The sequence below is a fragment of the Neoarius graeffei genome, chromosome 1 (genome assembly GCF_027579695.1).
Source record: "Neoarius graeffei isolate fNeoGra1 chromosome 1, fNeoGra1.pri, whole genome shotgun sequence".
In the NCBI taxonomy this organism is placed as follows: Eukaryota; Metazoa; Chordata; class Actinopteri; order Siluriformes; family Ariidae; genus Neoarius; species Neoarius graeffei.
This window is the reverse complement of record NC_083569.1, coordinates 81,784,647-81,799,807: the sequence shown is the minus strand read 5'-3', so window position 1 is coordinate 81,799,807 and position 15,161 is coordinate 81,784,647. Positions and strand designations below refer to the sequence as shown.

General features: G+C 43.0%; 1 protein-coding gene across 2 annotated transcripts in view; it reads right to left on the bottom strand.

Moving 5' to 3' along the window:
• The window catches only part of tesk1b (testis associated actin remodelling kinase 1b), a 73,099-nt gene extending 58,827 nt beyond the window's left edge, over nt 1–14,272 (bottom strand). For both annotated transcript variants that reach the window (XM_060938266.1, XM_060938352.1), the window contains exons 1-2: nt 14,177–14,272; nt 13,426–13,673 (exon numbers count right to left, since the gene is read on the bottom strand). In XM_060938266.1, the coding sequence (XP_060794249.1) occupies nt 13,426–13,596 (171 nt within the window). In that variant the 5' untranslated portion in view covers nt 13,597–13,673; nt 14,177–14,272. The remainder of the gene's footprint in view (nt 1–13,425; nt 13,674–14,176) is intronic.
• Between the last annotated feature and the right edge of the window lie 889 nt (nt 14,273–15,161).

The window sequence follows — 15,161 nt, the reverse complement described above, 5'->3', positions numbered from 1 at the left end:
TAAGATGACCAATTAAAAATATAACACTGACTCATTTTAATTGTTCTACTTTGTTCACCACACAATGTTTAAGAATCTAATATTCACCAAGTCAAAAAAAAAAAAAAACCCACGCCCAATACAGCAGTTCACTGTGAAGAGAGGCGACCTAGAAATCAGTTCAAGGTCTTCAAGATGTGCATGGAAACATTATTCTTTCACGTAAAGATAGGATTTAAAAAATAAATAAATAAAAATAAAAAAAAAATAAAAATTTTCACACATGATATGGAGAAATACATTTTGGTTGATTAAAATATCCTTAAATTGCAGCTCCTGGAAAAGCTTATGATTTTTTTTTTTTCCCCCCAGCCATCTTGTCATCCTGCTTTACCATCATCCTCTGAGTTACATGTTGATCCTGGGATTGAGATGCTGGCCTCTTCTGCCCCTCGGACCTGCTTGATCCATCCTGGTGCCCTGTGTCTGGTCGGAGTTTTATCGCCCCACTCCTGTGAAGGACGGCCCCATGAGGACAGTTGAGGGTTATACCTGTTAAAACTGTTAATATTATAGTCAGGCTGTCTGTTGTTGCCCAAATGAGGATGGGTTCCCTTTTGAGTCTGGTTCCTCTCGAGGTTTCTTCCTCATGTCGTCTGAGGGAGTTTTTCCTTGCCACCGTCGCCACAGGCTTGCTCATTGGGGATAGATTAGGGATAAAATTAGCTCATCTTTTAAGTCGTTCAAATTCTGTAAAGCTGCTTTGCGACAATGTTTATTGTTAAAAGCGCTGTACAAATAAACTTGATTTGATTTGATCATCCTCTTACCTTTATACATTTAAAAAAAAAAACACAACAAAACACAGTGATCAATACTAGTAGTGCATCAGGCTCTAACAGCAATGTTTTTCTCGAAAATTTCGAGTTTATTTTCTCAAAACTTTTGACTTTTCTCGAAATTTGACTTTTTTTCTCAAAAGTTTTGAGATTGTTTCTTGAAATTTGACTTTTTTTCCTCGAAATTTCTGACTTTAATCTCGAAAATTCTGAGTTTCTTTCTCAGAAATTTAAAATATATATTTCTTAGTGGCACTATCGCTCTTCCGTACAATTCAGACTATTTCTACACTGTGGTTTTTCTTTCATTTCAGTGTATTATTTTACTTCATCAGGTTTTAATTTTGCAGTCCCCCCCAATGTATATTTTGCCATGATATACATATTGGATTTAACTATATAATTTAGTCACCACAATAACTAACGTGTTATATTGTGATTTTTCATATCAGCAGCACACTACTACTAATTAACACAGCTCCGAGACGGTTTAAGCCACACGGTTAACATACTGTTAAGCTGAAAGTGTTCCTGATTTTTCCCAATCCTGCACAGATCTTGCACTTCATGAGGAAAATATGTTTTGTTTTTGTGGCTGGTTGGCACTCTGAGTACTTCTCTTCCAGTAAAGAGAGAGAAGAAACAGAGCCAGGAGAATTCTATGGAGGAGGCAGCATGCAGCACGTTGGAGTAAACCGCAAAACAAACAGTACCTGAAGTACGTGTCATGACAGGCACAAGCACCTCCATAGAACTCAATTTCTCCATGGCACGAATCCATCAACAGATTAAAACCTGATGGTGTCGCAATAATTTCAAAGCAAAGTACATTTCATCTTTCGTGTTAGTCAGTGGTAGAACTGCACTCCTGAAGCTACGCGGAATAAAAGACAGTATTATAAAGGGATCTGTTCTCACCAACCTGACAGCACGCATGCACACTGAGCTCATCCACAGTGTGGAGTGTTTTATTGACAGGAAGGTGTCGTGTCATCAGATATCAGAATCAAATACTTTAATCATTACCAGTGGAAACGGAGTAGTAGCAGCAAACTGAAGATGAAGGGAAATGCCTCATCATATTTCTTTCACAAATATGAAAATACCAACCTAACGTCCCATCCCCCCCATCTCTCTCTCACACACTGCAGTGCACCTGCATAGCTCGTCATCAGATATGTCTTCATCATTTACACCTACATCACACTCTGGGCAAACAAGAGTGTGTGATAATGCAAGAGCGCATAGGGATCGATTTCTTGAAAGAATTTAATAAAAAGGATGCGACATGGTTATGTCAAGACATGAAGTTTATCTTCAAGTGGCGAATACAATATTTAATTATATTTCACGAGTGAGCGAAGTGAAATTTTTCCAGCCTAAGAAAAATAAACTTCATATCTTCATGCAACAGTGTAATATTCTTTATATTTTTGTTGACGGGACCATAAAAAAAAAAAATTAAAATACGCAAGTTAATTAAAATAATTAATTTTGAGCTGGTTCTCCATTTTGACAACGCACATCCAGTCAGCAGGAAAACACTGGGCATGACATCAGAGTGAAATATCAGGAATTATTATGCATACAGGACACTTTCAATAGAATAAAAACATTTATTTTTTTCACGGTCCAAATCCTGTGCTCTGATTGGCTGGCGAGTGGGTCCGTATCCTATGGTACGGACCCCAGTTACGGACCTCTGGCGACTCGCTCGTTCACAACAACAAACATGGTAGCATTTTTTTTGTCAACATTTATCTTATGAGATTATTAAAAATCTTATAAATTTTTGCCAGCATTTCTCAGGAGAATAGCATTAATTTTACAGCATAGATAGCGATAACGACAGCGTTCACAGTGAAAGCAAGTTTTACTACCCTGAGGAAGAAGAAATAAAATAAATCATTTCAGGAGAAAGCTAAAAACCTCTAACTTGCTAACGCCGAGCAAAAGCATGGCTGAATCCTGAATGACTCCTATTTGTATAAATGGGGGACTACATAGGCGGCAAAATGTAGGTTTTTCCTGCCATGGAAGTGCACTTGTATACTGAGGAGGAAGTCATTAGCATTACAGCCGTGAATGAGGATTCAAAATGGCGGCTCGGCTCAGTTTTCCCTTTCGGGCGCTCTCGTTTTCTGTTAGAATTTGGTAAACAAAAATAAATAAATAAATAAATAAATAAAATTTGGGCGGCACGGTGGTGTAGTGGTTAGCACTGTCACCTCACAGCAAGAAGGTCCTGGGTTCGAGCCCCGGGGCCGGCGAGGGCCTTTCTGTGTGGAGTTTGCATGTTCTCCCCGTGTCCGCGTGGGTTTCCTCCGGGTGCTCCGGTTTCCCCCACAGTCCAAAGACATGCAGGTTAGGTTAACTGGTGACTCTAAATTGACCGTAGGTGTGAATGTGAGTGTGAATGGTTGTCTGTGTCTATGTGTCAGCCCTGTGATGACCTGGCGACTTGTCCAGGGTGTACCCCGCCTTTCGCCCGTGGTCAGCTGGGATAGGCTCCAGCTTGCCTGCGACCCTGTAGAAGGATGAAGCGGGCTAGAGATAATGAGATGAGATGAGATAAATAAAATTTGCCAGCTTAAGATCGGTCCGTATGGTGAAATACCGTGACCTCGGCCTTGAATACTGGCCTAGCTCAGTAATTTCAAGACCTCGGTCACGGTATTTCACGATACAGACCTCCCAGCTGCTAAATAACAAATATTCTATTCCCTTCTAGTGGGTTTCATTCATTTGGTTCGATAGCATGCAATATTGTTAGCATATCACTTATCCTACGTGTATTATGTCACTCTACCCAATGGAGAATTAGCGTTGAATATGGTTTACGATATTGCATGGTTGTCAAGACAACACGACGTCACACATCGGAGATGTAAGACTTCCATGCTAGCGAGCGACTGAATTTCTAAACAAACATGGCCGCCAGGTTTGCTTTGTTAAATACGGAAGATTTTGAGAGAATTTTGAAAGAGAAAGATGCACTGAACACCTGAAAGGAATGTGCATAATAATGGCTTTTTTTCGTGGTATATCAGATATATTCCATTCAGCTACTCGTTTTTGACTCGTTCAATATCATGCTAGCTAAACAGCATATATCCAATATACCGCTCAACACCAGCCAATATTATTTTAATGTGTCACTCAGATCCACAACGTATTTCATATGAAAAATGCGAGAAGATAAATTTCATATCTTCAAGCCAATGTGTGATTTTCTTTTTATGATATAGACACAAAGTACCCAAATTTATCAATTCCCTCACACGTGACATATAGAGAAATGGGTCACTCAATGTCCCAGATGTAGCTCATATGAAAAATACAAGTGGTGCATTTCCCAGTAAAAACGCTTGTTTCCATATAATGCAGTACAATAGTGAAGACATCGATGAGCAGCAGCACAGATACTCGTGCACCTCAGAGCTGAGCACAAAACTCTTCAGGCTCAATCCTGTTAACACAGCTTTAAAAGAGATTTATTTAAAAAAGGCCAACTGATCTCACTTGCAACACATGTACTTCCTGCTTAAATGACGAGAAGCTGGATGGAGCGGTCACACCGAGTACAGGGAAGAAAGAAAACGCAAAGTCTAAAACGTTTATTAGAGTTAACGCGAACTTGATATGAATTTGCACCCCATGACCAAAAGAAACTATGACGTGCAAGTCTTAGACACTTCTTTCCACACACACACCTGCAACTTCATGGGAGTATTTTGAATGATCGTGGCAACAAAAGTAGACTCAAAAGAGAAATACCTAAACCACTGAGAGTTTCACCAAAAATCACACGATGGCACCTGAAAACTTCCGTTTGTTGCTGTAGCCCGAAACATTTCACAGAAACGGCTTGATATTTTTGATGAAGCAGTAAAACGCGTCTAGCTATTTCATGGTTTAATGAAGCCGGATACGTTTCGCCTGTTAAAATGAACGAGGAGGAAACGTGTGACTTGGTCAGCTGTTTTCGTATAAAACAAATTAATTATCAAAGTCCTGATTAGTAATTTAAACTGGCTCCTGTTATTAGGAACAGGGGAAACAAAAATCATTCGATCAGCCCTTGAGGAGAAAGGAAGTAGAGGGAGAGAACACTTATTGAGGAGGGGGAAAAAAAAGTGCCAGGTGATCTGTTAGAGCCCTTCTCCTTTATCGTTAAGCTGATAAAACCATGAATGATCAGCCATTAAAATATTTATTTTTGCAGACTCATGTCAAATTAAAGGAGAACTGAAGTCATTTTTAAGCTTGCTGTATTTCTTAATTAACGTGTTATTCAATTACGTTTTCAGTTACCTTATATCGTGACTCGTATTGGCAACTAACTACAATTAAATATTCCACTTATCGGCCTATTCGATTTTTAGCCATGTTGAATTTAGTTCGTTTGGTCCACGGTAGGCATCGCTTATCCGCGCGATCTTCACGAGACTTCGAAACATGAAGTGTCAGTGTCACCATTTTGAAAACTGTTTTCCAAACAAAGTATTGCACAAAAACGAGTTTAAATGACGATTACTGCCTGCTTTCTTCAAACTTTCCTGATTGCTATCAAGACAAAACTTGCGGCTTGATTCCGTCAGCATTCGAAGGAGGGCGCGCGCGTCTTTCAACAACGTTGGCGGATGTTGGTCACCGAGTTCCGCTGTACGTTTTACTTCCATCCTACGATGTCTCGCACAGGTCTCAACAAATCTCGTTTACGGCCATCGCTTTGACATATGGGCTGATATATTACAGAGCATATTTCAAACACTCAACTTGCTATAACAGTGACACAATAGCGATCAAAAATGCATTCCGATAATTAATAAAATGAGATAAATAGAATTTTGATAACTAAAATTTTGCCTTCGGTTCTCCTTTAAACATGAAAAGCATTCACATAATTTCAAAAGTGCATCAGAGGTCTGAGCATCAGCCCAAAAAGTCAACGCCTGGCCAACACTGACATCCGGACAGTACAGAAGTCAACTTTCTGCTGCCAAATTATGTGAAACATCAGAAGCATGAGAGCAGCATTCGGGAAGATACCGATCTCTGTGCCTGGTTCTGGAGAAACTCCTGAGCATTCCACACTAACACAGGACAAGCTGTTAATTAGCAGAGTATGAAAAACACCAAAGTGTGCAGGACATGGGGGTCCTCGAGGAACAGGGTTAGGTATCTGTGCCTTAAGACAGTTTGTGTCTTAAGTTCACGTGCAAGCTCTGTTGTGTTAGTGAAGTCATCCATCCATCCATTATCCGTAACCGCTTATCCTGTACAGGGTCGCAGGCAAGCTGGAGCCTATCCCAGCTGACTACGGATGAAAGGCGGGGTACACCCTGGACAAGTCGCCAGGTCATCACAGGGCTGACACATATGGGCCTTTTCCACTACCCTTTTTCAGCTCACTTCAGCCCAACACGGCTCGCGTTTCGACTACCTTAGAGCAGCACGACTCAGCTCGCTTCAGCCTTACTCAGCACCCAAAACTCGCACGGTTTTGGAGTAGGGCTCAAGTGAGCCAAACCGAGCAGAGTGGGGCTAGGGGCGTGAGGAGACACTCCCCTGTGTACTGATTGGTGAGGAGGAGTGTTCTCACATGCCCACACACGCCCCGCAAGCACGCTGGGAACCACCATCTGTAAACATCGTAAACCCGGAAGAAGAATTACGACAAATTATGTGCCTCGCCTCATCTATACGCTCTTGCCAGTATCTGTTGGCATTGTCGGTGACAACAAGCCACAGCACCAAGACCAGCAACACTAACGACTCCATGTTTGTTGTTTACTATCCGGGTCGTGAGACTACCGCTTAAAAGGTCACTGATGTCACCGTTTGCGCCGCCTAACGACATCACGTGATTTCCACCCACTTTCGCTAACTCCACCCAATGTGTCCACCCACTTCCAGCCAGCACGGTTCAGCGCAGTTGTAATCGAAATGCAACTCCAACAGCCCCGCTCAGCCGTGTTGGTAGTGGAAAAGCCCCTATAGACACAGACAACCATTCACACTCACATTCACACCTACGGTCAATTTAGAGTCACCAGTTAACCTAACCTGCATGTCTTTGGACTGTGGGGGAAACCGGAGCACCCGGAGGAAACCCACGCGGACACGGGGAGAACATGCAAACTCCACACAGAAAGGCCCCTGTCCGGCATGGGGCTCAAACCCAGAACCTTCTTGCTGTGAGGCGACAGCGCTAACCACTACACCACCGTGCCGCCAGAAATCATGCATATATTGTAAATTTAAAAAAAAAAAAAAAAAAAAACAGATCAAGGAAGGCGTCAAATCTAACCTGAGACCAATCCAGCGTTTCAGGCCAGTAACTGAAACTTATAGGATATGTTAATATTTCTCGCATTTAATAAAATAGCTTTGGTTAACTGCGTTTTCATAGCACGTGCTTCAACAAACACTTTTTAAACATGCATGTATAATTACAAGTGACGTTTTCTCAAATTTAGGGAATCTCTGGCTATTAAGGTGCTTTTATTAAGTTTGCCAAGATGTTGCATAACTCAGGAGCACACAAAAAAAGAAAAGAAAAATGAAACCCTGGTTAATTCAAGGGAGCACATGGCAAAGTGAAAGCAATACTGAGCCACACATTCAACAGAGCCTGATTAGGAATTACAACTGTTTACATTTGATGGGGTGTGTATAAGTGGGTTTCCTTGGGGGCCAGGCTATACACATGATGCATATCTGTGCAAAAAAAAAAAAAAAAAACACCCAGCACAGTCAGACAACATTATACATTATGAGTTCATAAGCATAGTAGTGATGCTCTCATCTTACACAGTAGATGTGTATTGAAATACAGTGACCATGTGGCCAGTGATGCTGTGTCTGAACCACTTCATTTATTAAAAAAAAAAAAAGGGGGCGGTGATAAGGGCTGATGAGAGCAAGGGCATAAATCCAAATACAGGGTTAGTCAAAATTAACACTTAATTCACAAAACATACATCATATGCGCAAGATGATTTACAGGACGGTCTCAACCTGTTCACCATCGTGTTCAACACACAAAAACCAGCGAGCAACAGCACCATTTAATCTGTCACGCATTGCATACGTCTATCTGCAAGCGAAAAATAATCCGTTAGCGTTAACGTAATTTTGACTAACCCTGTAGTACCCAAAAAAAAAAAAAAATTCCATGATACTCATAAATCCCTGGTTGCTAAAGCAGGCATGATGATCAAGGGTGTATGCTTGGTACCTTTAAAGGAAAACTGAAGTCATTTTTAAACTTGCTTTATTTCTTAATTAACGTGGTATTTATTCAATTACGTTTTCAGTTTTAGTAACCTTATATCGTGACTTGTTTTGGCGCATTATATTACACGGTTTTTAGTCGTGTTGAATGTAGTTCTTTTGGTCCACGGCAGGTGCCGCTTATCCACGTGATCTTCACGAGACTTGTGCGAGACTTCAAATGTGAAGTGTCAGCGCCGCCATTTTGAAAACTGTTTACACAGCGGCCAGATCACCATATTCCAATTTAGATTCATTTCGAGATTTGCCAGTTTCATCAGTGATGGAGATTATTCCATACAACTTTGAACCATTAGTTAAATTGGGGGGGGGGGGGGGGGGGGGGGGGGGAGGACACGCTTTCTAGTCCATCACACTGGTATTTATGTCATTACTGTTGCACAATTAAAATGGGCCAGATCAGGCAGCTGGTGGGTTTTCAAAATAAAATACATGCATGTAGTTTTGTGAAACATGCATATTATACTGAACGTATTTCCCACATAATCCTCACTAAGGTTTGGGACAGCACTACAAAATGGTGTCCACATTATATAAGTGAGTACTGGTGAGTGGCCTAGTGGTTAGCGTGTCCGCCTGTCAATTGGGAGTTCTACTCACAGTCCGGTCATACCAAAGACCATCATAAAAATGGTGCCTACTGCCATCTGATAAGGCACACTGCAATACAGATGCGAATGGGGTGTCAAACTCTTGCAGTTACCAGAGGACTAACCCCCACTGTAACCCTAGCCACGTAATATAGGCGAGAGCCCGAGGGACACGAAATGGAGATCGGCGCCGCCAAACGCACCATGTATGGTGCAGGAAGAACTTTGATATAGTGAGTAGGGACAAAGGGAGAACTTCCGGCTTGATCACGTCAGCATTTGAAAGAGGGCACGAGCGCCTTTGGACAACATTGGTCACTTTGATTTCCGCTGTACGTCCTACAATGTCTCACATAGGTCTCGACGAATCTCATTTACGGCCATTGCTTTGACATATGGACTGATATTACATAGCATATTTCAAAACACTCAGAACTAGCTATTTTGTCACAAAACAGCGATTAAAAAAAAGTGCATTCCTAAATTTAATAAAACAAAATAAATAGAATTTTGATAATTAAAATTTTGCCCTCAGTTCTCCCTTAAACACGAAAAAAAAAAAAAAAAAAAAAGTGTTCATACAATTTCAAAACTGCATCAGAGGTCTGAGCATCAGCCCAAAAAGTCAACGCCTGGTCAACACTGACATCCGGACAGTACAGAAGTCAACTTTCTGCTGCCAAATTATGTGAAACATCAGAAGCATGAGAGCAGCATTCGGGAAGATGCCAATCCCCGAACCTGGTTCTGGAGAAACTCCTGAGCATGTGTGACAACTCCTTTAATATGGATGTGAAGAGATATAACATTTAAGCTGTATTAAAGCTTTACTTTGAAAAGGTTATTAAAAAGGTGCAGCATTAAAGTGCATGTTCTGGACCAATCTCATGTTTGTTTTTTTATATGAAAGTATGTCCCTTTACACACTCATTCAGAAGGGTAATTTTGCACAAGGCCATCTGTCTACAGCAGAAAAAAACATAACGCATCTGGAAAAATCCCAAGGGAGTCTGGAGCCAGATTCGTGACGTTATCTGCGGAAGCGCCAGCAGGCTGCGAGAGCTTGCAGGGTTTCAGTGCACAGCCTGTGTAGACCAAGTTTAGCAGCGAGCGATTTTGCATTGAAATATGGAATGGTCACCTGAGCGCAATGTTACTTCACCTTTGGATGAAGAATATAATGAGATGTCAGAAATTAATTTCTTACCCTACCAACAGTCAACTTGTGAATTGCCAATTTTCTTGGTCTTTTTCTCGGCTCTGCTTTGGTCCTCGGCTTCCGGGATCCTCGCATGAAGCGCTCCCATTTCTCTCTCATTGTCCGGTCTTTTGAAAAATGATGAGTACTAATCCCATCAAGATTGGTGTTGCTATACCCTCCTACGATACATCTGTTAACCATTTTAATAATTACGCGATAACGTTGAAGAAATTTGCAGAAAACCACCAGGTCGTTTTCTCATAAACAAACCAGCGCTGACGTAGGATTCAGAGGGAGGCGTCCCGCACGCGACGTCACGAAAATCAATGTTTGCCGGGAAATCCAAATGCCAAGCTTTTTCAGAGCCGGACCAATTCGCCTCAAATGGCTTGATTTCAACTGAATTTTTCTGGTATTGGGCAAGGTAAAAAAATTGCAGAGAATGCAGAATGTGACAGATATTTGACCAAAGTTTAATATAAAATAGGAGCATTACATTGATCTTGCTCCTGAATTTACCCGTGATATGCACTTTAAAGGGAGCTGGGAAAGTGTACAAAGCTTTCGAGTCGTGGTCCTGAAGGTCTAATTAATTATGAGGAAACGTTTCATTTGAAAGACACAACACACTTGTAACAGCACTGCAGGGGCCAAGGGGGCCCAGGATGTCTGAAGATTCACAGTCATCCAGGTCATACTAAACTGTGGGTGGTGTTAAAAAAAAAAAAAAAAAAAAAAAAAAGAGCAACTGGACTTGCTTGAAGATTCCTGAAGACGTTTAACCTCTCATCCAAAAGGCTTCAGTTCTGACTAAAGCCAGTATCTCACTAGGCTACAACAGCCTGCAACTAGTTGGAGACACAACAATTGCGATAAAATATGCGAATTAGCATCAATTGCCACTTGGAATCACACCGAATTGATATTCGCATATTTTATCACAATTGTTGCGTCTCCAACTAGTCGCAGGCTGTCGCAGCCTGGCTTTCCCTCGGCAGGCAGGGAAGTAGAGGAAGCCTCACGGAAACCGACTTGAGAAGGGTTCGCGACGGCTTTGCGACACCAGCGACGCATTTGCAGCTATTCTGAGAGAAATTTTGTCGCACAAATTTTTTGAACATGTTCAAAATTTCAGCGGCGAAGTAGCGACACTTTGCGACTCATGCGAGGAAATTGAGAAGCCCCGCCAATGTTTCAAGACACTTTTGAAACTCTTTCGCGAATGACGTTCGCAATTTGTCGCAGCCCAGTGAGATACTGGCTTAATAGGGATGAAGTAATGTTCAGGAATCAGACACAGTCTCAGCGTTTAGGTCTAGGCTGAAAACATATCTGTTTAGTCAAGCCTTGTGTTAATGGTGTTTATGAGGTAAAGGAGTAGATCTGGAGGGTCCTCAGACAGTGTTTTGGTAAACTGGGATGTATGGATGCTGTCAGTCCCCCACTCGCTTGCTCACTCGAGTTTGTTGACGGTGTAGTGGCTGCTGCTTTATATCCCAAGGCTCCCTCATGCCCGTGTTACCTTCTGGCTCTCCCCTTTTAGTTATGCCGTCATAGTTAGTTGCCAGAGTCCCTGCTTGTATATATGTAAATATGTATACTGTTCCTACTTATTCAGGTGACATTGGGCATACCTAACTAACAACCTGTGTTTTCTCTCTCTTCTCCCCCCCCAATCTGTCCCTCTGAGTTACATGTCAATCCTGAGATCGAGATGCTGACCTCTTCTGCTCCTCGGACCTGCCTGATCCTGACCTGGACTCTTGCAGTGGTGCTTTTCTGGCTGGGGACTGCAGTTGACTTGCTGACTTTGGGACTGCGGTTGTCGTGAACAGTTTTGCGCTTGGGTTCCCAGCATCAACGAAGCTAACTTTATATTAGGACTGTTAATGTTATAGTCATGCTGTCTGTTGTTGCCCAAATGAGGATGGGTTCCCTTTTGAGGTTTCTTCCTCATGTCGACTGAGGGAGTTTTTCCTTGCCACAGGTTTGCTTATTGCAGATAGATTAGAGATAGAATCAGCTCATGTTTTAAGTCGTTCAAATTCTGTAAAGCTGCTTTGCGACAATGTTTATTGTTAAAAGCGCTGTACAAATAAACTTGACTTGATTAGTCAGACAGAACTCAAGAAGCCTTTCGGATGAGAGGTGAAACGTCTTCAAGCAAGTCCGGTTGCTCTCTGTTGCCACTGACAGGCCAAAGGGCCAAGGAGGAGGAAGGGGAGTCTGGGGTGGTATGAGGATGGGTTCCCTTTTGAGGTTTCCTCCTCATGTCGACTGAGGGAGTTTTTCCTTGCCACAGGCTTGCTCATTGGGAATAGATCAGAGATACAGTACGAGTGAAAAGTTTGGAAACACCTTCAAATTTGGTGTTTTTTTTCTTCATTTTAATTAACTAAAAGACACTTCGTGTCTGAAAGTAATGACTGACTTATTTCTCTTTAGTTAGTTGAGTGGTTCTTGACATAATATGGATTACTACAGTTGTCGAACAGGGCTATTTACTGTATTTTTATTATTTACTCTTTACTGGTTGATGGCGTCAAATGCATTAAGAAGGCAAGAAATTCCATTTTTGACAAGACACACCCGTTAATTGAGAAGCATTCCAGGTGACTAACTCATGAAGCTGGTTCAGATAATGCAAGTGTGCAAAGATGTTATCAAGGTAAATAGTGACGACTTTGAAGAATCTAAAAGATGAAACTTTTTTTTAACACTTTTTTGTTTACCATATAACTCCATATGTTATTTCAAAGTTTTGATGAGTTCAGTATTGTTCTACAATGTAGGGAAAAAAAAATAAAACGTTGAATTTGAAGGTGTTTCCAAGCTTTTGACTGGTACTGTAGAACCAGCTCATGTTTTAAGTCGGCACAGTGGTGTAGTGGTTAGCACAGTCGCCTCGCAGCAAGAAGGTTACGGGTTAGAACCCAGCGGCCTTTCTGTGCAGAGTTTGCATGTTGTCCGCGTGGGTTTCCTCCGGGTGCTCCGGTTTCCCCCACAGTCCAAAAGACATGCAGGTTAGGTTAACTGGCGACTCTAAATTGACCGTAGGTGTGAATGGTTGTCTGCGTCTATGTGATGACCTGATGAATTTGAAGGCGTTTCCAAGTTTTTGACTGGTACTGTAGAATCAGCTCATGTTTTAAGTCGGCACAGTGGTGTAGCGGTTAACACAGTCGCCTTGCAGCAAGGAAGTTACGGGTTCGAGTGTGGAGTTTGCATGTCCTCCCCATGTCTGCGTGGGTTTCCCCCACAGTCCAAAGACATGCAGTTAGGTTAACGTGCGGCGGCCTTGGGCTGAGGTGCCCTTGAGCAAGGTACCTGACCCCTGACTGCTCCCCGGGTGCTGTAGTGTGGCTGCCCGCTGCTTCAGATGGGTTAAATGCAGAGGATGAATTTCACTGTGCTTGAAGTGTGCATGTGACAAATAAAGGTTTCTTCTTCTAGCACTGTTAGAGAGAGAGAGACACAGAGAGGGGGGAACAGTACCCGGATGTGGATGGGACGTTACCTTAAACACTTCTGAGAAGAAGCCTGAGCCGATCTTCTCGCAGATGAAGTCATCGATGCGCGCCAGGCTGGACACGGCACTGCGCACCGCCCGGTAGGACGAGGGCCGGAGCCTCTGGGGCCCCTGCGTTCCTTCCGCTTCCGGCTCTGTCCGCTCCATCCCGCTGCTCATCTCAGTCAGTCCAGGACACACAGCCCGTGCTTACATTTCCCACCGCAGCCAGTCGGGCCCTCTCGCACAAACACAGGCTACGAACACATGCACCAGTGGTGCAGAGGGACATTAATTCCAGTCTCAAAGGAGCGCGCGCGCGCATTCGATTGATCGACTTGCGGGATGTTTACACGCGCGCGCCTCCTGTAAACAAACAAACAATCACTGTGCAAAGCTTCAAGGGCAAAACACACACACACACACACACAGAGAGAGAGAGAGAGAGAGAGCGCATATCCTTCTTTAGACTCGTGCACGCAGTTTGTAATGCGTCACATCCCCAGAGGAACGTTTCAGCAACTCTACTCTACTCAACTCTATTCTATTCTACTCAACTCTACTCTATTCTACTCAACTCTACTCTCACTGGGCTGTTTATGCTCCAGCAGAACCGCACGCGCACTAAACACACATGAATTATCCATAAACAGGGCGCGAGCTGCTCCGGTAACTCCAAATAACACCCGACTGCATCATCAATAACACCGCCGGGGCGGCGAGCACCGAACCCGCAGCACACAAACACGCCATTCTTTACCTTTCCGCAGCTGCTACATCTGTAATGGGGGTGGAGGGGCTCTCTCTCTCTCTCTTCCGCTGGAGGACACTAACATCCAGGCGGCTCGCGCTCTTCTGCCAATAACAGCAGGAAATGAGTTACAAAGTAGCGGTGAGATCTGATTGGCCGCGAGTGCAGCCGAGTAGGCGTGTCCAGACAAGCAGCAGACCTGCAGGAAAATCGCGGGAAAAGGTAGAAGGCGTGGCTTAAGCCTATTCTAAACTCATTCATCTCATCTCATTATCTCTAGCCCCGCCAGAGGCAGGGTACACCCTGGACAAGTCGCCAGGTCATCACAGGGCTGACACACAGACACAGACAACCATTCACACTCACATTCACACCTACGCTCAATTTAGAGTCACCAGTTAACCTAACCTGCATGTCTTTGGACTGTGGGGGAAACCGGAGCACCCGGAGGAAACCCACGCGGACACGGGGAGAACATGCAAACTCCGCACAGAAAGGCCCTCGCCAGCTACGGGGCTCGAACCCAGGACCTTCTTGCTGTGAGGCGACAGCGCTAACCACTACACCACCATGCCACCCCCACCCAATTTATGTATATAATATTTGTATAAATTAAACACTAATTTACAACCCTGATTCCAAAAAAGTTGGGACAAAGTACAAATTGTAAATAAAAACGGAATGCAATAATTTACAAATCTCAAAAACTGATATTGTATTCACAATAGAACATGGACAACATATCAAATGTCGAAAGTGAGACATTTTGAAATGTCATGCCAAATATTGGCTCATTTGAAATTTAATGACAGCAACACATCTCAAAAAAAGTTGGGACAGGGGCAATAAGAGGCTGGAAAAGTTAAAGGTACAAAAAAGGAACAGCTGGAGGACCAAATTGCAACTCATTAGGTCAACTGGCAATAGGTCATTAACATGACTGGGTATAAAAAGAGCATCTTGGAGTGGCAGCGGCTCTCAGAAGCAAAGATGG